Here is a 19022-nt window from a genome sequence, read left to right as displayed (position 1 = left end):
GTTCTCGAACTAATACTTTTTTTTTTCTGCTGGACTCCCAGACGTCATGGAGAGTCTTTGCGGTGGAAAACCCTGATTCTGCCACCTTCAAGATGTTTTTGAGAAAGAAACCCATCCTCCCCGTGTCCTCTCTGTCCAGCCCCAAGCCCAAGAAGACGGTTAGCAATCATTTTTACTGCTGCCACTGTAACTGTTACGACATGCTGGCTATGATAACAGTTGTAAGATGTTCAGTTGTCCACAAAGTGCTGCTATGGCTTGTCAACCAGCCTAGTGTAATGGTTAGTTTAGTTTTATTTCAAAACAGAAGTGAAACTAGAGATGACTGATGTGCTAATTTTACATCACTGAAACAGTGCATGGCTTCCCATGTGACATCATCACTCAGCTTCCCCAAACACTCTGCACTTTGACAATCTGTCTATTTCTGCCTCTCCAGCACAGGATGCCAGTCTTGAACACATTATTCAAAGAGTTGGTAAAAATAATGTCAGTAAGAGATGCATACATTAAATAATTCTGCTGAGTTGGTGCATAGTGTCCAACAAATCTGCTGTCAGAGGCATATGGCTTGTATAACCACCCAATTACCACTTTTTACCACCAAAGTGAGAAAAGGAAGGAATCTGAAGAAAGAGTGATTCACTCTCAACAGAATCTAATTCGAGCGCAAGGTTTACTCTCTCATTATACTGAAGATCTTCACGTAAAAATATAGACACTCCTCCATCAATTATAGACATCCGGCCGGATGGAAAGAGTACTAAAAGTAAAAGTTAATGAGTTGCTTTGTTACAAAAGATAACGTTGTTATATACAGTGCGTATGATCTTTCCCATGCAATGCAACAAGAGCGAGAGGATGTAGAGTTCAAACTAATTGGTTTAACAAAAAAAAATCAATACAAATAAAGTTCATAAACAACGTCAAGCATGAATCATGATGAATCAGTCAGCACAGTTACAATTATCCAGTTTCTGACGCAATGCTTACAGAGAGCCTAAAATGTTTGTACTCTGTAATGAATGGAAGTCAAGTCAATGCATATTTAAGTGAAGGAAAAATGACTTGGTACTTCCACCTTTGTTTCCTACAATTATGAAAAGTTTCTAAGGGAGCCACAACTGAAAAGTCATGATTTATGGAGGACAGCACTCACTATAGTACTACAAAAGATGACCTTGATTTTTAGCAAGACTACTAAGTTTAAAGTGAAAGGCTGTTGAATATGAATTATTTGATTATTTCAGATCAACAAGACTAGGTAGACCTAGTGCAAGCCGGGCCTCCTCTTGGCTTTCATACCCTAATATAATACGTGTTCTGTACTGCCTTGACCTGCTCTATCATTTTCAGTCACATTGACCCCTGGAGACATTTTGAGTTTAATACAACGTTACTATGTTTTTGAGAAAATGGGCCTCAAAGTTTGCAGTCTATTTTGAGACATTTATTCAAATATATTAGAGCAAACTCATGTGCACACCACACGGATGCAAGGAAGAGTCACCGGAGTCACTCTCAACAGGTCGCACATTCACCGGCACCGGAGTTAGAAATTAGACTGTAGCCTGAATTGAAGTCAGTCCACTGAGCCTCAGTCGCGGCGAGATGGGGTTTAATATTTGAGATATTTCTGCCGGGAATTAATTTCTACGTTGTTTAATAGTAATCATTTCAGCCTGTAATAGTCTATCACTGATTTCAATTCAACTTCTCTCAATTCGGTTTCTCCCTCTCTCGCTCTCGCTCTCCCAGGTTGCGATGCCTGACAACTACGTTTTCCGCGGAAAAAAAATTGTGATTGGACAATAAAGTGAACGATGACACACCTGTTGCTATGCAGATGTTCATTCAAGGATTTGAAAGGACGCTTGTAGTAGCGTGACTCGCCGCCTCTGGAAACTCCCGAAACTCGTATACAAACTTTTAAACTAACCGTTGTCGATGTAAATTGAAGACAGATTCAGCAACTGCATGGCTGATTTCTCGCCTCAAATGTTTTCAGAAACACATTTCGGTGAACCATTTTCGTAATATAAGAGAAAGTTTCCAAACGAGCCGCCATGTTTTTCCAGTTTGAAATCCGGGGGCAGAAACACACCGTGACAGTGCAAACAACGCGATATCACGTATACCACCATGACTGTGTATGTCTTGACGCCACTTCTCGCGCGACTTTCAACAATGGAGAGTCAGTCAGTCAGTTAGCTACTTTCACTCTTCTAGGCCGGTCCCAGAGGCCCAGCAAAAAAAGGTGTCAGACTCTGAGGGGAAATAACTCAAGATAGTAGAATCTAGGTCAAATCATTCAAAGTATTTATTGTCATTGTGATTGGAAGGAATGAAAACCAGATGGTTGGAATGATCACATGATTCAAATTTAAGTGAAGAATTTGTCATCATCAATACTGTGATAGGGAAATTGGTTGCTAGGGAGAGAGTCTGCTTGAAAGAAGAGAAAATACTGGAAAATTAGGCAGAAAATAGAAAAAAAGATGTGTAATGTGCAATAACATGATGATAATATCCATGTGAGCTATGATCGACATGAGTAAATGTATTATTTTTAACCAAGACAACAAGCGGTGGCCTTCAGGGATTCAATATTCAGATGTTTCATTGTCATGCAACTGTGAAACGAATAGCCAAGCTACTCCTTGAGAATTCTGTGTTGAACTGAGATGTTTGCATTTCTTGGACAGGTGAAGATGAGGAGGAAGTTGAAGAGCACTGACAGCGGTCCTACTTCTCCCACAATTCCCAGCATCACATTCGATTCTGTCTTTGACAGTGGGAGGGAGCTGAGCTCTGACGTGTACAGCACCGTGGGCACAGGTACTGGACAGGGGACAAACTGCACTCACCTCTGACACAGCGGGTAGGGCTCCATTCCAGTCTGATCAGTGGGGTAAACTTTGTTTAAATGGGAAGAACAGTCAGTTTAAGAATTCACTATTGCTTTTACATGGACCTTGAATAGTTCTATAAATACTGTCAATATGGACTCTTCCATGTCTTCAAGATGTACAACCTGGACCTGTTCCAGTGACGGTTAATGGGAGTCAGAGTTTGTGTATTCCGCTTAATTTTATAGCTGTAATAACTGATCTGAATAAATCCATGTAATCACGTCCTCAGAAAATCTCCCTGGACACTCTCATAGACTACCGTTATAATGATACATATATATACTTGAGAAATTAATTTGTTACATATTTTTGAAAAATTCCAATCAGGTTTTAGACCCACTAAATAGCACAGATGCAACCCATGTCAATATAAAAAATGACAATCTTTTAACAGCAGATGCAGGAGATTGCGTGATCTTAGCCCTTTAAGACCTTAGTGTGGCATGACACTGTTGATCATGCATTCTTAACTGAAAGCCTCGAGCACTGGGTGGGTATCTCTGGTTCAGATCCAACCTCTCCTATAGAACATACTGTGTATATTAGGCAATTCTTCATCCGCCTCAGCAGACATCTGTGGAGTCCCTCAGGGCTCAATTCTAGGCCCCATCCCTTTCTCCCTTTATGTTCTTCCACTTGGCAACATCATTCTGAAACATCATTTGGAAACATAATGTCTCCTTCCTTTGCTATGCAGACAATACCTACGTTAAAAACTAGAGACCCAAACTCCATATCCACTCATAAGAACTGTGTTGCAGCCATCGAGTGTTGGATGTCTCAGAACTTTTTACAACTCAATGACAGAAAATGGTAAATAGCCTTATTCTGGCCCCTCTAGCTCCAGAAATCTCATTCAAAGGATTTTGGTAGTCTATCCTCAAACACAAAGCCAGTGGCCTGAAATGTAGGAATGATTTTTGACAGTGACTTTTGAAGGTAAAGAGAGAAAAAAGTCGTTTTTATCCTCCACAGATTTACAGGTCACACTGCCTGAGGAACTTAGACTCACCAATCCAGTATTATATTTTAAATCACTTCTCTAGACTTTTGCAATATTTTTTGATATTTGGCTTTTTATTGGCAAATATTTTATTGGCTAAGAGAGGAAAAATCCCATTTTGCTGTCATACATCTTAAATGCAGCATGGATTGTAGATGTGGAAGGGTTCATAAAAGTCACAGTTGTCTATCTAGCTTGGTATTGAGGTCACGCTGCAGTGTGTTTTCGTAACGGGTGGAAAATAGGGGGGCTGTTGACAGTTTAAACAACACTGCCTGCCACACTGTTGTCACAAACAAACAAAAACAAAACAGGTGAAAACTAACTTATTCTGTTTTCAAGCTCGCCACCTGTTTTGTCTGTGAAGCTGACCAATATAACAGCTTAAAGCATTAAGCCCAAGTATATCAAATGTTTGTGTTCTTTCAATTGTTTTGTTTTGTTTTATAACCAATTTCATTTTCCATAAGTATTTATTCTTCTTTTAATCTATTTTCTCTTGATTGTATTTCCTACTTCCTTTATCTTATTTTACGGCTTGTTTTTATACCTTCCTTTGAAGCACTTTGTAAATGCTGCCTTTAGATAAGTGCTTTAATTATATTATGATGATAACGATGAATACTGTAGTGGGCAATCTGTTTACATCAAAAGAAGAGTAATGTGGATCGTTTTTTGCATGTCTGTAACATGTAATCATCTATTTGGAGCAGACTTTGCTTTTTGTCGTGGTTAGTTATGTAAACCTCTTCTTTTACACTAACTGGTAGCCTGAAAAGTAATATAGATGAATGTGTGATGGCAGTGCTGCCACCAATGTATAACAGGACAAATGACCTTGCTTTCCATTCAATACCGAACAACAGAATTTAGAATTTTCCCATTCACACAATTATCATATGCGTGTCTCTTTGCTCTATAGCTTAAACCCAGCATCTTTGATTTCAAATTAATTGATTTCTACAGCTCTGTATTGCACATCTTACATATGTGGCATGCTTATTTTGACGATGAATCATTTAACTAAATTTCCACATTGCCATCTGGTGTGTGGATGTGTGGATTGGATGCACACATTGCAGGTGTCTGATGTGTTCAGCTGTTTACACAGAGTTATCAGGCAGAATTTATTGTTTTTTAATGGATTTTCAAAAGCATACCCCATGTCCTTCAAATTTCGATATTCCAACCCAGCTGAGGTTGATCGCTTTACTCTAGTATGAGTAAAGTGTTCATATGAGGTTGCTTCAGTTGGACTGGGGGTTAATCAGTCCTTTTAACAGACTACTAGACTTCATGTAGACATAGTAACATTCAATCATAGTCACATTTTCCAGCCTTTTCAGTTCATTCTCAGTAGAGCTGTATAGTGCCCCACAGATTTGGGGATGAGACAAACTCATCCCTTATCTCTGGTCTTTCTGGTGGGTATAGTGATATAGATGTCTCATGGGCTACTGACCTTTTCTGATGTGTGCCTTTAACTCTGCCTCTTTCATCCTACTTGACCGCCTATTTTCTGATTTTCTTGCTGTGTTTTCCCCCCAATGTTCTGTCTTTCTCCTCGGTTTAGCAGGATCCCACACTCTGGGAGGATGTGGTGAGCTGCTGTTAGTGTCCGCTTGCTGCACACATCCTCAATCCAGTCACTGTCCTCTCTTACGGTCCATTTTAACATCCTTTTGTCCAAATACTATCAAATACTATTACCTTCTCAAAAACCTTCATGGCATGCTCTTTATCGGGAGATAATCATGCTAACACCTCATTTACTTAAATACATGAATGAGATTGTAATTAAAATTTCATTCTTTGCATTTGCACTTCATTTTAGTTGTCCTTTTTATTGTGCTTCAGTAAAAATGGTTTATACAGGATTATGTTGATGTTTGTGTCTCTCTGTGTCTGTGCTTCAGATTGCCACCAGTCTTGGACCTCACTGTCTTCCCTTCAGTTCAGCTCACCACCTCCAGGTAACTCCTTGTGTTGATACTAACTGTTTTTATGTAGTTTTGTCTATTTCTGAGTCAGAAACTGGGAAAGACTAAAAGGCTGATATGTGATGTGAGGTTTGATTTGAACATTTGTTGAAAAAAGTTTTAATATTAGTAGGCCTACTAAAGCTGTAATGTTTGTACCTTTTCCTGCCTCCTTGAGCTATTGTAGTTAATCTAGTGGTTCCTGCTCAGAGGGGCTTAAGGAGCTTCACATTGGGACACAACTTTGACCAAATTCATAACCCAAAACACACTGTTGCCATTTTTATTGGCCAGGTTGATCTTTATCAGAAAAATCAGAGAAAACATGTGGCCCTTGGCCAAATCATTCTCAGTTTTGGTTATGCTTAATTTATGGCAGTTACGTTTGGGAAAAACAACATTTCTTAATATCGGACTTTATGGTTCCCTACCAAATTTTAAATGGCCCCTGGAAGTATTTTTATGTCCCTCCACCATGGCACATGGTATATGGGACATTATATCATCATGGTGGCATCTGTCTATGTGTAGACGGATATTTGTGAACACAATAACTCAAGAACAATACATGATAGAAACTTCATGCTCATACCACAGGTACCCCATGTAGATTAGATGATCTGATTAGATTTTGGAACAGCTTGCTACATAAATTTGCATATTAATGAGGAAAAACTGCTTTCCTTGAAACTACTATAATGCCTTAGTGATTTAAGATAGAGTTTACTATGTTGACAGAATATTTGCTAATTAATGCATTCATTAGCTAAATTAAGAACCTCATTAGCATAAGTGGTTATGTTTGCGATATCGTGGTGATTATGGCGGGACATGAGGCGGCTCGAGTGTCTGTTCATGCTGTCTCTGTGTGTGTATTTTGTGTACATACTGTATGTCTCTGTGGCCCTGTCTTTGTCTGGTAGCTATATTTCTGTATATGGTGAATACATGTGTTGACTCCACCTGCAATTCATTCTACACTTACAGACAGCAGCATCATTGAATGTTTTAGATGCAGAGTAATGTTGTGTGTGTGACTGTGCAGTGAAGAGAAGCCTGCTGGAGGTCCAGTCCCCCGGCCCGCTCCAGAGGAACAGCAGCTTTGCAGACGACCTGGAGCTGGAGTCAGAGAGAGACACTGAGCTGACTCCAGCCACCACAGTGTCACAGTGAGTTCAGCCCAACCCTGCCATCGCTATGATGCTGTGTTTCTGTATGTGAGTGTACTTTTATGAGCATGTTAGAGCATGTTTGCATGTAGTTTGGCAAACATGTATGTAATTAACCTATCTAATACACCAGAACGCTCTTGTCTCTGCTGTCTAATGATGCTGTATTAGCGAAAAGCACTTGTAAGCACTTGCACAATAAGAGATTGATATGAGGAAATGAGTGTTAAGCAACTTCAATGTAAGTGTACAGTAAGTGAAATAAATGGAGCGGCGGTTTTGTCCCATGGGACTTTGTTTCTAAACGGTGGGGTAATGATGCAGAGTGGGAACTGCATGCAGCAGTGTTGCTGGCAAAGATCACTCTGTGCTCCACTGACTCCAAAACACTCAACCAGCTGTTCCCATAAAGCAATGCCACATCATACCACTCACTAAATTGAGCCATTATGGAATACTACTGCATTTTTTCATCCAATGCTAGGCCATGACAAGAGGAAACTTGGTTAACAAGAGCTTAAAGTTTATCAAATTTATGTGAAAAACTTTCAATTCTGAGGTCTCATTGCCGAATGAATTCCAAACTGTCTATCTTATACCTTAAAGAGAGGAAAAATACAATTTTGCCGTCATAAAACCAAATCTTAAATGCAGCATGGATTCTAGATGTGGAAGGGTTCATAAAAGTCACAGTTCTCTATCTAGCTTGGTATTGAAGGCACACTGCAGTGTGTTTGGGTAAAGTGAGGAAAATAGGGGGGTTGTTAGTTTTAACGACACTACCTGCCACACTGTTGTCACAAACAGGTGAAAACTAGCTTAGTGCTGGGATTTGACAGTTAAGTTAAATTTGATACAAGTCAAGATGGAGCGTCTTATGCACTGACTTGATTATTTATCTATAGATAACAGACACACTCACAAACACACCCTTGTAAAATCAACACAGTTTCACAAAATTTTGTTAAATGAGCACAAACTCTGAAACCCAAATTATGCAGACTGTGACAATACCACCAACTGGAGAGATCATTTTCAAATGTCTGTCACATGAAATGGTAAGTAAACTGTTAAGTGTAGGTAAGTAAAACAACTTCAGTTAAGGTTAGGATTAAGGTTAGGGTTAGGGTTTAGGGTTAGGGTTAGGGTTAGGCAATTAAAGCTTCTGTGAAGGTTAGACAGGTAAAACTATTTGGAAAGGATTTTGTCACAGGTAAATAAGAAAAACTTTGACTGAAAAAGAAGACTTCACTATTCCAGTGTCAGACTACTGTCTGTTTCCAGTCGTCTCCTCCATGTAATCCCTTTGTGGTGGAGAAATGCATTTTAAAATATTGTGCTCATTTCATGAAATTTAGTGGAAATCAGGTTGTGTAAAACAATTGATAGCATTGCCTGTGAAAACAAGAAGTTCCCCTTTCAAGACACAACACACACACACACACACACACACACACACACACACACACACACACACACACACACACACCTTGTTCTTCTACAGTCTTTGACCTAACTGGACTTGACAAAGAGCTAACTGCTCTCCCCGCCACATGCTCATTCACTGCTTTTCCCGGGTAATGAAGCCCGATAAGCAATAGCTCCTTAATAACTCCCACAACATAATAATAGAGGCTAAATGCGCTACAGCCACTCCGGGCTTTTCGCTAATGATTTTCACAGAAACACACAGACCCCCCCAAAAAAATTAGCCGTCCTTTGTTATTCGTTTAGTTCACCTTGATCACATTCACTGGGAAACAAGCCAAAGGGGAAAAGATTTTGATCCAGACTGAACTGTTACCTTGCGACTGCGCTGCACTGAACTGAAATAAATCTATTTTTTTTCCAAATGGATAGAGTTAGGGTATAAAGGCCATGTCAACCAGCTATGTGTTTATCTCCACAGTCATGAACACATTTGTTTGTGATTTTCATGTCTGTTTGTTTAGATCAATGGCTGTTGGATGTTTGTTCATAAGGTGAAAGAAATCTGTGGTTTCATTTCACCATAAAATATAAATCATATTTTTTCTATGATATCCAGTATTTCCATTTAACCTGCATGATAACTATTAGGACCGCTTTGCATGAAATACACAGTTCATTTTTAATCTGTTGTCATGTCTATAACTTTGTATTTTGTCCCTTGTTGTTGCTTATTGTTGTCATTGGTATGTTTCTCCTTGTGTTTTACTTTTACTTTGTATTTTAATGTTCTTTTGTACAGCACTTTGGTCAGCTCAAGCTGTGTTTAAATGTGCTCTAGAAATAAACTTTACTTACTAAATAGACTGGCCCGATAAATCCAGGTGAGAGCTGTGACCCCGTATTGATTGTACCCCTTTAATCCATTTCACTCATGAAGTGAAGGGGAGAAGGCAAGTAGAAGAAGCTACAGGTCAGAGTTCCTGAAGTTAAAAGCAGCCATGTGAAACTCTTTCATGCAGGCTGAGGGACTCTCACCGAAGAGCCATCAGAGTCATCCAGAGGATGCGCTATTTTGTGGCCAGGAAAAAATTTCAGGTGAGTATGACAATATTGTATAGACTATTTCCTATTACATAAGCCCAATACAGGCAAAATGATGAATTCTCTACACTGCAAAAAATATGAAGGCATTTCAACTTGAACACATAAGTTTCCTTTCTGCCTTGAAATTCAAAGTTGACTGAAATAGTCAAGAATAAATGTTCGCTGCAGCTCAGACTTATTCAGATGACTGATCTGTTTTTATTTATAATTTATGCTAGTAAAAACATAAGAGCACTTTCTATGAAACTTCAGTCATCTGAATAAGTGCGGCAAACCTTTATTCCTTTTTGGATGTTGTTCTTCCTGCATGTGACCAGCACTGCACAGATTTGGAGCTGTGACATCATACTCATCATATATGAGTGAACTGAACAGTTTGGTAAAAGTTCAAGTCACAAGTCATGAACTCATGATTATAAGTTGTGAAGGTGATAACTAACAATTGTAAGTTGAAACTGACAAACACATCTACAGTATGCACACTGAGCTAATACTGTAATTAAAAATGAGTTGGTTTCAGTAAATGGCAAGGTTAGAGTTATTATATTTATAGTGTATTTGTTAATTATTTTTCTATTATCTACATTCTTTGCCATCTGGTAGAGAGCTTTTTCATTTATTTTTAACTCTTTTTTTTAAATGCTTTTAAGGTGACTTCATCAACTCCCATTTGAAACAGTAGCAAGCAACAAGAGGCTATCTATCTAACTATTAGACTGCATTTACATTATTCTCTGCTCAAACAAATAACCTATTGAACTTTTCAAGTTAAAAAAATGTGTAAGAAAGATACCTATAGGTCAACTGAGACGAATCGGCACAATAAGAGCTGGTTTCATGGACAGGGATTAAGCCTAGTCCTACACTAAGGACTTTTCAATGGATATCTCCATTGAATTTTATCTTTAGTCTAGGACTAGGCTTAATCCCTGTCCGCGAAACCAGCCCTATAACATTTTTGATGAAAATATATTTTTTGTATTATTGTAACAGCTCCAGGGCTTTTTGTTGATCTTTTGTAGCAAGCTCGTAAGCCGTACGATGTGCGAGACGTGATTGAGCAATACTCCCAGGGTCACCTCAACCTCATGGTGCGGATCAAGGAGCTGCAGAGAAGGTGAGCTGCTCAACCAAGATGACAACTCAGCTTCATATTAAGTAGATGCATCAATGGATGAATGCATGGGTAGATGGATGGATGGCTGGATTATGATGTTGGTGAGAACGACTGGCTGTGTGGAAGCATGAAAAACAAAAATCACGGTGGCAAGTGAGAGTGAGAGCAAGAAGGGGACAGAAGAGAGAGAGAGAGAGAGAGAGAGAGAGAGGGAGAGAGAGAGAGAGAGAGAGAGAGAGAGAGAGAGACAGAGAGAGAGAGAGAGACAGAGAGAGAGAGAGAGAGATCCATGTTAATAAACATTATTCTGACTCGAGCCTCTCATTGTTTCTCCCAGACTGGACCAGTCTCTAGGGAAGATAACTTTGTTCCAGACTAGCTCAGGTACTGAATCGCTCCATTGTTCTGTCAAAATATATTAACTATATGCAACACGCAGCAGTGTTAATCCTCCTGTCTTATTATTTACTCGACCGCTATCTCTCTCTTAAGAACGAGCCAAAGACAAAGGCACCAACACCATTGGATCCAGACTCAACAGGATGGAGGACAAGGTAGGAATCGTGCAACGTTGGTAGGAAAAGAGATCGATGTTCACTCGCCGTTTACTGTTTCTGAAAGTATATTATGTTTGTGAAAGTAGGTTATGAACCAAATTAACAAGATCAACAATTCACAACTGACCAAAGTTTTGTTATTGCTTACATAGTGTTAGCTTTTGTCAAAGTGTAATTAACATCTATGTACAAGTAGCTCCCTCTCGAGACAAATACTGTATATGATAATGCACTTGCAATTTTTCCTGTCAACAACAACTGTAATTAGGGATAGTGTTGGGTAATGTAACAAAAACACTGACTTACTTACAGGCTTAGTCTATTGTAATAGAATATGAAATGCATGGGCATGCTGCCCCATTTATTGTTGATTTAACTATGAAACTACTGCGAAATTCTGCAGCGGGAAAAGAGAAATGTTAAGATTGTTTTTCTTTCTTTTTTCTTTTTTAATTTTAGAGAAATGTTAAAACAAAGTAGTTATGATACAAAATTCTGTATCACACTTCCCCAGTGTGCTTTCTGTCCCTGACCTGGACATCATCCTCTTCATCCTCTCAATCTTCACTCTCCTCATCCTCCTTCAGGCGTTCCTCTATGCAATATAATATTGTAGACCATGCACCATACAACAGTAGGATAACTTGGCACAGGTTGAAAAGTTAAGACATGCTTTCTCTGTCGCACACAAAACAAGGCTTTCTCGCTTACTAAACCACATGGAGGGAGTCATTTGAATAGTCGCCTCTATTTTAAAACTGTACAGATGACAAATCTCAAAATATATATTTCACGTAGTTTAAATGGATAAAAAGTCTGCCTGGTTCCTTATTAAAGATGGTTAGTAGATCAGAATGTAGGCATGAAGGCATTATTGGCTGCACAAATCATTATCTTGGGTCATTTTTAACACTTTTATTTGTGTATGTCTGTATCTTCACAGATATCACACATGGACCAGACGCTGAGCCGCATCTCAGAATCCCTGGCTTGCCTGCTGGACCAGAGGGACGCGGGTGGAGGAGAGGGGGGAGGCAGGGCGAGGCCACGGATTGTGAGAACCTATAATGTCCTCCCCAGCCAGGACAGCCTGCCCAGCTACGAACAGCTGTCCTCATCACCGCCCTCCTCCTCCTCCACCACCACCACCAGCACCGGCGCCTGCCCCCACCCGCCCCTCAGCCCCGCCGCCAGCCAGGACGAGAGCTCCTGAACTGGGGCCGATGTGCCAAAGCTGCCAACCCCCTCCGAAGTGTTTCTCTTAATAAAATGAAATTCAAATCTGATGCAGTTTTTCTGGACAAGATGGAGAAGACAGCCTTTGGAATGGAGAGCCTATATTTACTCCTAGATAGATGACAGCAGCAAATGTTGAAAGGTGCAACTACCAGCAGCACAGCTGTTTTCCTGAATGTTAAAATGCATAAAATATCTCATTAGTGTAGGGAGATACGAGAGTGAGAACTGACATCAATGATGACAATTCAATTTTGATTTCTCAGCATATTGCACACTATCAATTTGATAATCTTTAAGTGCCAAGCCACTTAGGAATGATTTCCCTGTAGGATTTGTTAATTGATTTTTTTTTTTTTTTTTTCCTGTGCGTTGTACTTGAAATTCATTTAGGGTAATGCCAATGACATTGCCAATGCCAATGGCAAAATGTACTGTGATTCTACACTATATTCTTTAGAAATAACATTAAATCTTATTGCATTCATCTTGGGGGAGAGGCTTTCAGTTGTCATATTCCACTCGTAAACATTCAATTTTATCAAATGTTTTGATTATTTTGTTTCACTTTTTTGCAAATGTTTAGAAATATTCCATAGCAATAAATGAATGCAGTAAACAGCAAGTGTGTAGCGTCTGATCCCTGTGGGGAGTATCTGACTAACAAGAATGAGCTGAATATTTAGAGTAATTCTCAGGGTGAAACACTTGAGATTTCCCTCTGTTGCCACAGGCGGTTTGATAGATATCGAAAAAGTTGTTTTCACTGCAATCCAAGCTCCTCTGAAGGGGCTGTTGTATATAAATGTAACTTTTGCTGATTGCAAATTTATCACATGTATTGCTGTTTGCGTTGTGTGCGGGAGTCTTCAATATAGATTTCATCAACAGTACAGTCAAAAGGAAGCTTTACTTTTGCGTCTGAGAATATTCATAGTATTCCCATGGTGTCACATGCATTTCCTACCAATATTGTGCTTTACCATATACACAGCTCATCGGCTGTGGCTGCCATTTGATTATAATCACCTGTTAATTACAATCACCTGTTATTTTCCAACCATGATGGCCATGTGGTGATGTAACAGAATACCATGAATGCAGTAAAATCAGCCTTCAAGTTAGTAATTTCCTAAAAAAACGTGTACCATTTGTGCTTGAGGCAGACTTTCCTTTTTACACTGCAGAGGCGGGGACGGTTTGGGGGGATGGAAACTGTCCACAGCATGGCTAATACCGTGCTCTTTAGACAGGTGACCTTTGGGCGGCAGATGGTGACCTCATCCCCACTGGCCATCCACGGGGTGTCCAGGCATTCCTCCACACAAGTGGCCGTGTGGATAAAAGGCCCAAATGACCATCTGCACTCTGCCTTCTGCCTCTGGTGTCCACAACAATGGGCTCCACCCACTTAAGTGTGCTAAGTGTGGTCGGCCTTTGTGGCGAGCTGGAGGTGGGTGAGGGGAGAGCGTTGTCATAGGGATGATGCGGAGGTTTAGGGGCTTTAAAAAGTTTTGTTGTTTATTTTATTGGTGCTATTTGGAGATTGGGGCAAGAAAAGAACACAATGATGAACAAATTGTATGGAAGAGCTAGAAGGTAAACACAAAAGACAGTAACACTAACTGAAGCCTCTCGCATATATAAATAGCTATACTGTTTTAGTAGTTTATAAAAACAAGAGTTTTCATTTCTAAATCTTTAATCTCAGTGGAAATTGCTACAGTTTATTCATATACAGAATCGTAGTATTTTCTGATTCAACCTCCAACAAAATTACTATGAATCTTAAGTCATTTTAGGTGGATTTCCCCTTTAATCCCTCTAACCTTGATTTCTGAAACTCCTAAAGGGTTAATGTATCAGCAAACGTAACTCATTTTTGGACTAGCAAGTCCTAGTGACTACTTTTCCTTTCTTTCCCCGTTCAACTTCTTGCTTATTACGACAATTTGATGTAAGTCCAGTCAGAAAAAAAGCCATGAGGAAGCAGATTAGTGCAATTTCCATAGCTGAATGGCAACATTTTTAGTAGTTTATTTAGTATGCAGAACATGAATTTACATTTCTAATGCATTCAACAACATTGATCTTATCAATAATCAACACCACTACATGGTTAGTGAAAGCTTCATACATTGATGATGTACTGAGCAGCTTGTTATACAGGTACATTTCTCCATATACTTAAGGGATTTGATACAATGGCAGTGGGTGGGAAAATAGAAACCCTTGGGAGAGTTTGAATATTGATTCCTTTACTGGTAAACTGGATGTCTTTCCATGGGATCCAAATATAGGGCCCATCTGTTCCTAATGCAGAAATAACACACTTAACATTGATTGTCCCTGGCACTGATGCAACTGAAAACGGACGTTTGATGTTTGCTTTTTCTTTTGTGTGTGTGTGTGTAAATATGAACGCAGCCCCATGCTACAGTAATATATGAGCAAATGGGTACATGCAAGACTAGATGCAAGACAAACTGAGAATAAACAGTAGCAGCATTAGTTTGGGCACATGTCAATGATAATGGCTGATTTGACTATGAAAAGGGCCAAAGTGAAAAGGGATAAGTTGAGGAAAGGCCTGGGGGGTCGGAGAGCTCCAATTAGCCACAAAGACTGATTTGCAGGTGAAATAGATGGCACACTCTGCTTTGTGGCCATTGTCCCGCTCTCATGCCTCTCTGCCAGATGGCCTCTTGAAATTCTTTAGAGTTGAAACCCCGGGACTCAGCCTTTGAAATGAGGCAGCAAATGCGACTCTCTAGGATTTGGCCTCTTTATTGGGCTAATTTGACAGTCATAGCTCATATTAAAGTTTATCATTTTAAGCCTGACACAATACTGCCCAGAAAATGTAATTACTTCAAAACTCTTATTTCAAATTGTCAACTTAGAGTATATTTGATTTTTTTTCTGCTACTTTAGAGGGCCACTGTTATTATTAGCCAGCTGATATTAGGTTATATGCAGTGCCACAAAGTCAACATAAGAAAGAAAGTAATTTAGATTATGAAGACTGCAGAGTAGCAGTGAAATACCAATAATTTCAAATATATATGCCCAGCGGCTGGTTGACTAGATGGTTTCAACAGTCTAGATCAGTCTCTCAAGATGATGACAATTTATGACTAATAATTGATTTTAAAAATATAAACAGCGGTACAAATTGTATTGTGTAAAACAGGGTTAGGCTACCTGTCATTTGACACTACAGAGGTTTGGCAAGCTGAAACTCTGTTCACTGCAAGGATTTTTTTTTCTAAAACTTGGCTCTGGGCGAGCTGTCAGAGTGACAGTGATACATGTTGTCACAGAGGAGAGCCACTGGTATAAACACACATTATTTTAGTACTTTCTAATGTGATATTATGAACCAGTGTTTTTCTATCTCAGGCTATCTATATGCCGCTGGCCCCAGTAATACACAAACTCTTGATACACATACAAGCCCTGTGCTAGATTTAATTTGGGTATTGATTGTGGAAAGATAACTGACATATTTTCCTCAAGTAGGAGTCTTGCTACTTAGGTCAAATTTTACTCAAGTGAAAGTTGGTGAAAAAATTAAGATTTTATGAATGTTCCACACATTGACCAGGTACCCAGTTCTGATGAATTACCTGCCAAAGTTTGGGGATCATCCCATTTCAGTGCTATTAACAAACTCGTTTGAATTATGGGAGGTAAAGTCCAGGATTGTTGTGTTTCACTGGAAATGGAAAGTCTGACTGTGTTCACTACTCATATGTCAAACATAAAAATTCCCCAGGTAGAAAGCAAGAAAAAATGCAGTCATTTTTCAATATTTAGAGAATTTGGCATTTACAAGCCGTCAGCTATAAGCCTTGATCTGCATCTCAGTTCATCCCAGGCTGTATGATAAACAATGTAAGCAGAAATTCACTACCTAGGCTAATAATAATACAAAGAGGCAAAACATATAGAATAGAAACAAATATTTATTCAACCTTCTCAAATGTTTTTGCTTAGAAAATATGAATAGCTATAAAAGATCGAAAAGCATATCAAGAAGCATAAACAACATAAACAAATGTGTTTTTGGTTGACACCATCAATGAACAAAAATGCAAGGAAATTAAATAAACGTGTCCATAAATAAAAAGATAAATAAAATAAAATAAGAAATAAAATAAACCACTGACATCGATAGAATTAACTTCACAAATCACTAAAGTGATACATATTTTAAAAAAATAATATAAAGTTCCATTGGTGCAGTGAACTAGTTCTTGGTCTAGTCCATAGTAATTTAAAAATACAAATAGTCCGTGTGCCATATAGTTCATCTTATTGTTTTGCATGGAGCTGCTTCACTGGAACTTGTGAGAAGAGGGTTTAGGATCTTGGTTTCTGACGTCCTTCTCCTCTTTACGAAGAAATCTGCAAAGAAAAATAGGAAGGAAAATGTTAATTTCACCGCTTAATGTAAATAATAATAAATGAAAGTGCTGGTTGGCGCCACTGACTCTAAAATCTCAATTTGAACCTATTTTGACTTGGGCCTTACCTGTAATCTGTGCGTTGTTTTTGGGCTTGGCTGCCTGTTTGGGGAGCGTCCTCTTCCTCCGGACGGGTGTCACTTCACCGGGGAACTTGAGTGTGTTGGACACGCTGGAGCAATTCTCCTGGTTGATCTCCACCAGACAAGCCGGGGTTTCCTCACTGCTGTGCAGCCGGCTACAGTCACTCAGACCGTCGCTGTCCTCCGTGTTTGACCCGACGACAACATCCTCCGCCAGAGTGCAGTCCTGGTAGAAAGCAGCAGAGCAACATGCGGGTGTCTCCTCCCACTGATACCTGCCAGGCAGAGGAGTGTCCGTGTGGAAGTTGAAGTTCCAGCGGCGGCTGTCCTGCTCCGAGATTTCCCGCAGCTTCTGCTTCAAGTCTCGGCTCAGCTGGTCGTGGTCCACCGGGCCGAACAGACTCCTGCACACCGCGTCTCTGCGCCGGATGGGACTCATGGCTTTTCCTTTACAGTCCTGTTGTGTTTTTGGAGATCGGAAAAAACACGTAGGCCTATTTCTTCTGGTATAACAAGTGAACTAGTTGTCTCTCTGTCCCAGCTGGTCTCTGGTCGCCACAGTGGGACGGGTCTATTTAAATGCCACAGGGCGCACGCTGGTCTGTTTGTATACAATAGGCAGAGCCTGCTGATTGGCTGCAGCTCTTCTTTGTATAGCTTGAAGAGGAAGGGGCGGAATTCATTTTATTCGTGTTGTGATAAAAGCCATTGAAACCATTGTTAAAAGTTCGTGGTTTCGTTTTGGATTATTGAGCTGTGAAATCATTTTCCTTAACAAGCAATAGATCAACACTGTCATGTCTACCATAATACGTCTAACGGTAGGCCTATTGTATAAAATTAGTAGGGTACAGCTGAATTTTTAAAATTAATCTAGCCTAATCATTTTGATAGTTTACATGATTGTGGTAAAGGTAAGAGCAGAACAATCGGCTATATGATATACGATTAATATTTATTTATATTGATTATATTTTTGCAAACGGGCCTATCTTGTGGCAGTTAACTGGTAAGTTCCTGTTGAGTTTCTGAATAAAAAGTGAGTTAAGGCGCCAGATTCTACTGACTCCAGCTCAGCCGCTGCAGGGGAGCAGTGATTAGTAAATCACTACAGGCATTTCTAAAGTCTTGCCAAAATGAGATTGAAGGTTGGTCTGCGGTCCAAAATGAAAAGCGGATCAAATCAGCAGCTTACATGTAGTTATAATTGCAAATAGGTCACATACAGCAATTCAAAAGTCCTGAAATGACTTCCATTTTTTAAAGAATTGAAAGCAGAGTAGTTCACTTAGCCTCATAGACTATAGCCTAGAGATGTAGAATTAAATAGATTTTTTGGATTTAAACTGTCCCCAAATTTCTATATTTCCATGTCTATTTGGTTACATTCATTCCATATTATTACTATTTGGCTACATTACTGGATTCACAACGCTTCACATGGTCATTTTCATGTGAAAAATACTTAAAGTGTGAATACATGGTTGACATTAAGCCACATGTTTAAGACTGAGATGATCAACCCTTACTGAAACTACTCACTTGGCCACACAAATGGCTTTGACAGCCAAATATGCAAAGCAGTAGGCATAACAATGACAGTTCATTAACAGTATATGACCAATGTGATAAAGCAAAATTCTGGTTTTAAATTCAGTTTTCACATTACATGCAGTGTGTGAGATATCTGCTCACATACAAGCCGCTGACTCTTAGTGGTAAATATTGCTAAGAGATATTTTCAGCTGTCCCAGTCACAGAGTATTGAAGAACACTGAAGCTGACAGAAAAGTGACACTTGTGATGTTCATTTGGTATTTCTCATTTTGCTGTTTTGAATTAGCAACATTTCATGATTCCTTAGATGCCAATGAACCTGTCAAAACTAAAAGTATGAAAACACATGGCCGCCCATTTGAACAATAGTTTTTCTTTGCCTTTTTGAGATGTAAATCTTTCATT

At 39.4% G+C, this 19022-nt stretch overlaps 2 protein-coding genes across 2 annotated transcripts in view; one reads left to right on the top strand and one right to left on the bottom strand.

The window, feature by feature from the left end:
• kcnq1.1 (potassium voltage-gated channel, KQT-like subfamily, member 1.1) overlaps positions 1–12586 on the top strand; it is a 30423-nt gene extending 17837 nt beyond the window's left edge. Inside the window, exons 9-17 of the mRNA XM_071896186.2 lie at positions 42–158; positions 2706–2838; positions 5832–5888; positions 6940–7063; positions 9514–9589; positions 10621–10715; positions 11053–11099; positions 11208–11269; positions 12216–12586. Coding sequence (XP_071752287.2) covers positions 42–158; positions 2706–2838; positions 5832–5888; positions 6940–7063; positions 9514–9589; positions 10621–10715; positions 11053–11099; positions 11208–11269; positions 12216–12485 — 981 coding nt within the window. The 3' untranslated portion in view covers positions 12486–12586. The remainder of the gene's footprint in view (positions 1–41; positions 159–2705; positions 2839–5831; positions 5889–6939; positions 7064–9513; positions 9590–10620; positions 10716–11052; positions 11100–11207; positions 11270–12215) is intronic.
• Positions 12587–16683: 4097 nt separating this feature from the next.
• cdkn1ca (cyclin dependent kinase inhibitor 1Ca) lies at positions 16684–17556 on the bottom strand. The gene is made up of 2 exons (XM_071896193.2): positions 17046–17556; positions 16684–16918 (listed from the first exon to the last, which is right to left on the bottom strand). The coding sequence occupies exons 1-2, from the start codon at positions 17497–17499 to the stop codon at positions 16821–16823; spliced, it is 552 nt and encodes a 183-aa protein (XP_071752294.1). The 5' UTR covers positions 17500–17556; the 3' UTR covers positions 16684–16820.
• Between the last annotated feature and the right edge of the window lie 1466 nt (positions 17557–19022).

This window comes from Centroberyx gerrardi, chromosome 1, assembly GCF_048128805.1.
Source record: "Centroberyx gerrardi isolate f3 chromosome 1, fCenGer3.hap1.cur.20231027, whole genome shotgun sequence".
In the NCBI taxonomy this organism is placed as follows: domain Eukaryota; kingdom Metazoa; phylum Chordata; class Actinopteri; order Beryciformes; family Berycidae; genus Centroberyx; species Centroberyx gerrardi.
The sequence above is the reverse complement of the archived record's forward strand: the minus strand, read 5'-3'. Positions and strand labels throughout refer to the sequence as shown.

Coding starts and splice junctions, on each gene's coding strand:
- cdkn1ca (XM_071896193.2), bottom strand. CDS start 17,499: ATGAGTCCCATCCGGCGCAGAGACGCGGTGTGCAGGAGTCTGTTCGGC. Junction 16,919..17,045: donor AAACAACGCACAGATTACAG/GTAAGGCCCAAG, acceptor TTTTCTTTGCAG/ATTTCTTCGTAAAGAGGAGA.